General features: G+C 34.0%; 1 protein-coding gene across 3 annotated transcripts; it reads right to left on the bottom strand.

The window, feature by feature from the left end:
* Window positions 1-1,000: 1,000 nt before the first annotated feature.
* Window positions 1,001-7,453, bottom strand: LOC11412797 (beta-galactosidase 8). 3 transcript variants are annotated; one of them, XM_039830829.1, is made up of 19 exons: window positions 7,255-7,453; window positions 6,866-6,961; window positions 6,285-6,397; window positions 6,143-6,209; window positions 5,972-6,064; window positions 5,711-5,854; window positions 5,514-5,602; window positions 5,262-5,367; window positions 5,050-5,137; window positions 4,735-4,853; window positions 4,350-4,511; window positions 3,955-4,145; window positions 3,774-3,868; window positions 3,225-3,334; window positions 2,975-3,091; window positions 2,778-2,879; window positions 2,445-2,656; window positions 2,016-2,352; window positions 1,001-1,524 (listed from the first exon to the last, which is right to left on the bottom strand). In XM_039830829.1, the coding sequence occupies exons 2-19, from the start codon at window positions 6,959-6,961 to the stop codon at window positions 1,417-1,419; spliced, it is 2,349 nt and encodes a 782-aa protein (XP_039686763.1). In that variant the 5' UTR covers window positions 7,255-7,453; the 3' UTR covers window positions 1,001-1,416. The 3 variants fall into 3 exon arrangements, with proteins under 3 accessions (XP_039686763.1, XP_003597217.1, XP_039686762.1); XM_003597169.4 differs by having other exon boundaries at window positions 7,051-7,447; XM_039830828.1 differs by lacking the exon at window positions 7,255-7,453 and adding an exon at window positions 7,107-7,247.
* Window positions 7,454-9,078: the final 1,625 nt, after the last annotated feature.

The following is a 9,078-nucleotide window of genomic DNA, read 5'->3' as shown; positions in this document are numbered from 1 at the left end:
GATGGTCGGGGTTTGAACCTCGTATTTTACATATATTATGATGCATTGTCTATACCAACTAAACTAAGCTCGTAAGGACAAACTTAACATTGTTTAATCAACTCAAACACGTTTATTATACTTTTTTATTATCACATTATTTACATACATTGCATATTTTTACTTTATTTTATATAAAAAAAAGTTTAGATAACTTAGATGACGGGTTCACTAGGGGTATTTATAAATTACCCATCCATTTTTCATTATAGCTGCGAGAATTGAATTCATACCCTTCTAGCATATGAGACATCTTTTTACCAACTGAATCAATTTGGATTGTTAAATGAAACATCTTTTTACCAACTGACTCAATTTGGATCGTTAAATTTCTGCAGCTCATGTGACAAAAAGTATTGAGAACACTTTTTCTTTGTATTTAAAAATAAAAAAAGAATAAATTCTACATATTGATTATGAACAAAAAAAAATCTGCTTCATAGAACTAATATTAGGGTTATGCAAACAATTGCCTTAAAGACACTTGTTAAAGATTCAAAAATAGAAATAACTGATAAATTTTTTGTTGAAAAAAATTACTTTTTGTTGTTTCAATGTATTGAATACACAATTTCTAAGATAAAACTTTTACTTTAAACTTCTAAACAAGTACCCTTATGACACTTGCTAGCATTTCCAAATTAAGGGCATTTGGGCATACAATATGGGTACGCAAATACACAATTTTTTTTTTAAATTTAAGATATGATACGTTAAAAAAAAGTATATTAAAACTTATATATATATGCATGTAAAATACTTGAAGAAAATAAACATTGATTATTCTTTATTATTATATTTATTAAAGAAGTCACCATTTTTTTAAAAAAATAATACAGGTGATTAAAATAAAAAAATATAAAGTTTTCAAATAAATCATGTATTATATTTTCATTCAAATGTTAGGATATCTACAGAAACATGATTAACAGAACTCAACACAAATTTTGCCTAATGTTGATTAATTGAATCTCCTCTATCTCGTTACCTTCCTCTACAAGAAGTAAAATTTCAAATACATCATTTTCCAACTAATAATCCAACTTGGTTCATACTCCAAAAGTCCAAATTTTCCACTTTTCACTGTTCAGGTTCCTCACACTGAGTGCAACTTGTATTACAAGTATATATGGGACCATTACCATCCTTTTCACTACTAGAACAACAAAAGAACACCGTTTTATCACGTATCAAAGATCACCATATGGACCACATTTTTGTTCTTTTATTGCAAGTGGTACAGCACTATTCTAAGTGAAAAATAAAAAATTGGGATGTTCCTAGAATACAATTCTAATTTAGATAGGGAAGATGAATTGAAGATAAGAGTTGAACACAATTGAGGACTGCTCTTAGAGCAACATGTTACATGTTTGTCTATGCACAAGTAGCTTCAACAGCTAAACTTTTCGGTACTCCTCTACAAGGGTCTCCAAATGTATCAGTTGATACTCCAACACTACAACTTCTTGATCCAATGCAGGCCTGTTAATAAGATGATTTTAGTATGTTACAACAACTCTGGTTCAAAAGACAACAGATATGATAAACGGAAACAAAGAACACAAGTGATTGTCCCGTAAGTACAACTCATATGGTAAAAGGATGTGGGAACATTTGATATGTTAGAGCTCGGGTTGAACCCACAATTCTCCACTTTTCTGTGCATAGTGTGTTTCAGCCGCTAACCTCTTTAAAACCAACAAAAACAAACAAGATTTGATCACCGAGTTCGGCAAATTGTGTCTGTCTACGGCTGCAAAGTGGTTGTAGTGTTTTCTATTGTTCAAGCTTAGAGTTACATATTACTGCTTGTGTTTAAATACAATTAATTGGTTAGTTGATTTTCTATTATTCTGATCAGCTCAAGCAACCTACTCACATATCAGTAAACTATTAGCCATGGCCAACATAGTCAATCTAAACCAATGTGAAACATAACAAATTAGTAAGGGAACAGGAGTTCAGATAAACACCTTCTTTACAATTGACAGCGCCTTATTGCTGCTGCAGCGTCCGCGGTAGAAGTTTCCACACGTCCCTAAAGGTGTTCCATAGCTTGCAAATTTGATGGATGAAATTACCTGATTATGATTAGGACAACTGAGCAACAGAGCAGGCCCTACTTTTCCCCCTGATTCTGTATCTTGGTTCCACAAGTCTATTTGAGGTGGGTGAGAATCAGATACATGTGAACACACACTTTCCAGCTGTTTTGTAGCAAAAGATATTTGGGTCGGATCACCGCCATTTTCCTCAAACAATACAAGAGTGTTGCCGTTTGGTTTCAAAAACGATCGTGGTACATGGTATCTGCAAGATGCGATTATTGTCTCAGTAACATCATAGATCAAGATTATTTTCTTTGTTTAAACTTTTTTTTATTGAAAATTTGCAACACTTACAATGTCTGTGACGGTTTTCCACAGTTCTTGCGACATTTAGATGAAGTATAAGGTCCTCTATAGTTGCATGAGTCTGTGCAACCGGCATTTGAAGCGACATATGTAGGCCAGTATCGCCCAATGCTTTGTCCATTTACCCAAGCCTCACCTTTTCCCATCCCCGTGAAGTCAATCGCAACTGGATTACTGCCGGATGGAGCATCAAAGTTTGTCTAGTGCAACATGTATTACATTGGTTAGTAGCAAAAAAACATTTTTCATATAGTGGCATTTCCTTAATTTGAAATTCCCTTACTTATATCAAGGGAAACAATAAATTGAAAATAAAACTACCTTGTACCAAACCAATGGTTGGTTCTTAGGGTAAGTAGACTGTGAATTCCACCCTCCAGAACTTCCACTAGACAGACCTAAATCTTCGCCTTTTAGGCCAATCTGTATCGAAAAAATTAACTCCATTAACAATGTATTCCATTAAAGTGATAAAGAAAGAATAATAAATAGTTTTCGATCAAAAATTTAAGATTGACCTGATATGTCCACTTCCGAGAGGAGAGATCAAGAGTGTTGTTGCCATTCTTCAAACCTTTCAATATCACGGGACCGGTGATCCCTGCTCCCACTGTGTCAAAAAAGGCTCCATAGTTCTGATGTGTATATGGTTCATATTAGCTTAGATATAGTAATGAGAGAAATCACTGAAGGAGCAAGCCAGTCTATGCACGGTGGAATATAATGAGCAAATGCATATTTAGAAACTAAAAACAAGAAAAGCTGAACCTGAAGTCCAACTGTTAAACTCAGTAGATCAATTTTGTTCTTTCCGGAAACTAGTGCGATTGGGATGTCCACATTAAGCTTAGATTTATCACTGTTTCCTGCTTGATTCCCTGAAAAGTTGTCAATAATATCACAGAATAGTTACTTTTTTTTTTTTGTTACATGAGCTAAAGGAAAAGAAACAGGAAAAAAGAAATAGCTAGACTAGTTCCTTGTAAAGGACACTCCTAGGACATCTGCTAAAAGAGCATATGATATTAGAAGAACTTCCATGAGCAACTTGATTTAACATCAACCTTGGTATTTGTTGGATTATGGCACACACCCAATTGGAGTGTAGGAACATAGTTGGTTAGTTTGTTTATAGTGTAGAGGCCCATGGTCCAAAAGTTTGAACCAGTGGTCTCAAACTTTTGATGACTTATAAACAAAGGCTCCTATGTGGGAAGTTTTTTAATTTTCAACAGTTTTGTTTGAGATTCAATAAAACAAAGGCTCTCTGAGAGATCCAGAATACAAAAAACCATAAAAACCCTAACAAATGTTTACCAGCAAGCTTGCCGTTTATGAAAGCATGAAGGGCATGGCCAAGTGATTCAATGTGCAGGACAGTTTGAGAACCGGGATCATCCGCAAGATCAAGGCTTTAAAAAATACAAGAGAAGTGTTATCAAGAAGTACATAATCATCGGTCAAAGCAAATATCTTTCAAATTTGGAGGCTTGTGTACCTTAATGAGTACCACAAATAATCACTTCTATCAGCTGTGGTATTTATTTGCTCAAGTAATCCAGTCTTAGACAATATATCATCCTTCGAAATACCCACAGGTTCGTTTATCCAACTCCATTTTGAACTAGAAGTTTCTAAAGAACTGATATCTTCAGTTACGAAGTTTGAAATCGCAGATGCAGAATTAATCTGCCATAAAAAAATGATATTTTTATTACATCCTACTTACCTTGGACTAACAAATAAGAGAAAACAGCTTGGCTATAGATAGAATAATCACAAAATGAATATTAATCACACTTTTTTTGTAACTCTATTCAATTAAACTATCTATTTTGATTGCGATAATTGTTGTTATTGAAGCAACTTAACACAAATGAAGGTAAGACAAACCTTTGCAGTATTAAGCACTACATTCTTGCAATCTGGTAAGATGCTCACAGACCATGCAGGCAAGTGATATGAATTGCCACTGAAATTTACGGTTTTATCATTTTTAGTATCCACGTTGGCGAGAAAGGCAGCACATACAGATCCTGTCTTATAAACTGCCGCCTGCGGTTTAAATAGTAAAAGACTGTTAAGAACTAATCTAGTTAGTGCCGAAAATAGTGGCTGTGGAAAAATTGCACTCAATGGAGGGAATTTTCCAGAGAAAGTAACTTACAAGATTGACAAACTAGAAGAATTTTAGTTACAATGATCCAGATATTTCTATCCTAAGACGTGGAGTAAGATGTTTCGAACAGACAAAAATTTCAATACATACCACCTATACCTCTAGGTTTTGACCAAGAGATGAAATCTTGGGATCAGTAGCTATTAGTGCTTCTTCACAAAGCTTTATGGCCTTGTGTACATCTTTAAGATGACCCCACTTTTGCTGCCTAATAATTCCTGCAGCGTATAGTAGAGATATTAAACACACACAGAAAATTGTCCAGTGTAATTTCTCTTCTAAATAAAAGAAAATAACTATGCGTGTAATATTATTAATTTATCTTCTTCGAGGACCGAGGTATTACCAGTGGTGCATTTGCGATGGCTACAACATGAACAAAATATACTCGTATTAAGGTTGAAAGAGTCATACCATACTCATCAATCGGTGCATCATAATCATAACTTGTAGCAATGAAAGGTCCGCCGGTACTTCGGTCAAAGTTGGTTCCTCCATGGTACTGTTTTTGGGCAAGCAATAAAAAATGATAAAGTATTAGCTAATTCCTCTTAGAGCCAATTTTTCCGTGAAGTAATACTATCATATAAAATTGAACTTGCGAACAACATTTCAGGTTGCAATACCATATAGTAGTTTTGAAATGTTCCACCACGTTGGAAAAAGCGTGCCACAGCAAATGCAAGATCTTCCACAGGTCGGTGAGGAACAGCACCACCGAATGAAAGAAACCTACCATTCCAAATAATTCAAAAGATTGAGAAAATAACAAAAAGAACAAGTAGAACAAGAAAGGAGATACACAATCCATTATACACGTTTGGAGGAACATATTTTATTGAAATGATTTATATAAAAAAGGACAGTAAGTCGCTAACCATCCACTCCAATTCTCAGTCCACATTTTCGGCTTTGTATTAGAGTTTGGTGTGAATTGATCACAGTAAAATCCATTGCATGTATTAATCTGCGAGTGGTTAGCAAACTAAGATTACTCCTTTCCAGAAGATAGACAATCTAGTAAACCATAAACCGGAAAATAATTGACGTTGGCATATTAAAACATAAAACTTACGATTGGATCAGGAGCATCTCCTTGCTGACACATGACCCAAGGAACACCTGTATCAAGAGATGTAGCCATTTTTGCAGCCCAGTTGATGTATGATTTACCAGCAGAACCATAGTGACTATCAATGTTTCCATACTCATTTTCAATCTGGCATTAGAAAGCACAAATACTCTCACATTAACAAATATGAGCTCTGACCTTAATATCTACAAAAATATATTAACTATATACTTCAAAAAGACCATGTATTTAATGATTAAAAACCTGAGATAAAATTATAGGTCCTCCTTGTGATGCATACAGTTTCTCTTGCTTCATGAGATCGACAATCTTAGCGGTGAATCGCTTCATTTCGGCCTGAAGACAAAGTTTCCTGTCAAGTGAACTCAGATTTAAGGACAAATGCATGAAGCAACAGGGTGAAGGTTAGCCTACCTTAAATGGTTCATTGTCAGTTCGGAACTTAATCCCTGGAATGAAGTGAAGCCAAAGAGGGAAACCACTGTCAAGAAGTTAAAGCCCTCAATTAGACATGAACACCACAGAAAAATAATACACAGAAAGGACCAAACTTTACCCGTAGTTCCATTCAGCACACACATATGGACCGATCCGGAGATGCACATATAGTCCTGCCTCAGCCACTGCCTTTACAAATTTCACTAAATCCTTCCTCCCATCAAAATCATACTGCAAAAATCCATTTCATTTCAATGAATTATAATAGTCTTTCTAACCTTAATCTATGTCTTTTCATTCGAAACTAGATCAAGACCATGTTTAGATAAACAACTTAAATTAAGCACTTATACCATATAAGTGCTTCTATATAAGCTATTTTTATTGACAAAACATAAATAAATCAAATTACTTTTATATAAATAAGTTGTTTTCATAGTCTTTCTCAAAGAGTCTTAGAAGTGCTTATGTCAGTACATAAGCTCAGATAAGTCAATTCAAACATGTCCCAAAAAGGTGTTCAACATTTTATGCTTTCAACAATTAGCAATTAAGCTTAACATATACATTTTTTAAACTACTAATTCTATCTGCAATTCAAACTTTTTCTTTCACATATTAACATAGGAAATGCTGAAAGCAAGTAGAATAAGAAAGAAAGTGGTAAAAATGTGAGAGAAGAAATGAAGCAAAGAGAACCTGGCCTTTAACAGGTTCATGTAAGTTCCAGAAAACATAGGTTTCAATGACATCAAGTCCTCCATCTTTAGATTTCTGAATAAGGTCTGGCCACATCTATAAACAACAACAAATTCAGCACTGTTTAAAATCAAATACAATGCAAAAACTCACAAACAGAATCAAAGAGAGACATAAAATAAAACCTGTGGAGTACTACGAGGGTAGTGAATAGAACCAGAAATCAAGACTCTACGTTTACCATCAATGACCAATGCTCTATGGTCATAATCCACATTGGTGCAAAACATTTTTGGTAGGAACCAAAGTAGAACCAACACAATTTCAAAGGCTCTCATGGTAATTATTTTGGAAGAATGAATGAACCAAAGAGAGAAAAAGAAACTCACTAGTGAAGGAAAGAATGAATGAACTTTGGTTTGGATTATATGTTACACATGTGTTTGTGTTTTTTGGTCACGTGGGTGTGAAATGTAAGTGATGATGGTTTGTAAGAAGAACAAGAGTAAGGTGCTACAAGTACTGTATAACATGTGTAATGTGCATTCTATGAGGAGAAGGAAATGCCAGGTGTAAGCTGTTTGTTGACAAACAAAAAGGTTGTCGGTGGTGACATTGTTGTCTTCCTAGGCTACTTATCTTGTCTTTTTTACTGCATTAACAAAACCTCTAAGTATATTGTTTATAGTATTGATCTATGTTTTAACTGTATATATTATTGTTTAACCAACTCATACACATCACACTCATTGTATTTTTTTCCTTATATTTTATATTTATAAGAATAACATGAAATGGCTAGCATTTATTTTTTTGATAAGCAAATCGGCTAGCATATTAATTATGAAGAAAAAAAAAAACTCCAATTAAGGGGCAGTTGAGCAGTGCCATTGAGCAGCCCAACTAACTCACCGGTATGAGTATGACTACCAAGAATTAATATCATCATCTCCTAAAAAAAAATTAATAGAAAATAAGATCCACGTCTAAAATAATTTTACACCATAGTTTGATAGCAACCTTGTATTTCATCAAATTACTAAAGTATACTTCACTTTAATGGTATGATGTGAAGAAATAGTTGATTTTTATTGATTGTAAGTGTTGGTCCAACCGACTAATCATATCCATTAAACTCAACATAATAAGCATTATGAGATGTTTTAATAATATAATGAAAAAAGGGACATTGTTAAATCATTTTGTGGTCCTGAAGCATAAAGTGACACGACTATTATTGGATGGTGACATTTTGTTAGAGTAAACAAAGCTGTATTCAGCGGTTGATAACTTGCTTCAATTCTACCCCCCACATCTAATCTAATTCGCACCTAAATCTGACAAATGAGTACTTCCTTTTCTTTATTTTTCTCTAACTTTGATAGGTTCATTGCTTTAATATTAATACTTTGCTTAGTTTCTTTCTTTCTATTTGTTCTCTTTCTCTATGCAAATTAAACTAACTAATTGAGTATCCTTAAAAAAAAAAAAAATTGAATTATATTTTCCCAAGTTGGAAGGGAAATCCTTATTAAATCAGTATTGTAGTATGTGTCTTCACATGTCAGGAGTGTTTTTCTCATCCCATGATCACTCATTAATGAAAATGAGAGAATGTTAAACTTTTTCGGGGGTCATAATTCAACAAATTTTCGAGGCTTACACTGGCTATTTTGGGAAAAACTTTTCACTCCTTACATGTTCAATGGAATAAGTTTTAAAAGTTTTAAGGTATTTAATATGGTTATGGTTGACAAGGAGGCTTGGAAGTTGGTTTCTAATCCAGAGTCTTTATTCACACGTTTACTCAAAGCAAAATACTTTTCTAGATGTGATTACTTTGGAGCTGGTATTGGCCATAATCCTAGTTATGTTTGGCGTAGTATTTGGAATGTGAAAGATGTAATTCGAAGGAATTTGCATTGGAGTATTGGTACAAGAGAACGAATACTAGTTTAGGACCATCCTTGACTTTGTAACGCTGATCGTATTTTGCCGACCACTCCACTCCTCAACATTTGGAGTGACCACATATAATTTTTGCGGACTTGATGGTTACACCTCAGAAGCAATGAAACATGGAACTAATTAATATATATTTTTTATACTAATACAGCCAAAAGTATTTTTAATATTCCATTGTTGGCTTCAGTGATTAATGATGTGCCTACTTGGAAATTAGAGAAGGATGGTGCTTACACAGTTAGGAGTGC

Source organism: Medicago truncatula, chromosome 2 (assembly GCF_003473485.1).
Source record: "Medicago truncatula cultivar Jemalong A17 chromosome 2, MtrunA17r5.0-ANR, whole genome shotgun sequence".
Lineage (NCBI taxonomy): Eukaryota > Viridiplantae > Streptophyta > Magnoliopsida > Fabales > Fabaceae > Medicago > Medicago truncatula.
This window is presented reverse-complemented; position numbering and strand designations above follow the sequence as displayed.

Coding starts and splice junctions, on each gene's coding strand:
- LOC11412797 (XM_003597169.4), bottom strand. CDS start 7,203: ATGAGAGCCTTTGAAATTGTGTTGGTTCTACTTTGGTTCCTACCAAAA. Junction 6,962..7,050: donor ACCCTCGTAGTACTCCACAG/GTTTTATTTTAT, acceptor TGTTGTTTATAG/ATGTGGCCAGACCTTATTCA. Junction 2,880..2,974: donor CTCGGAAGTGGACATATCAG/GTCAATCTTAAA, acceptor TTTTCGATACAG/ATTGGCCTAAAAGGCGAAGA.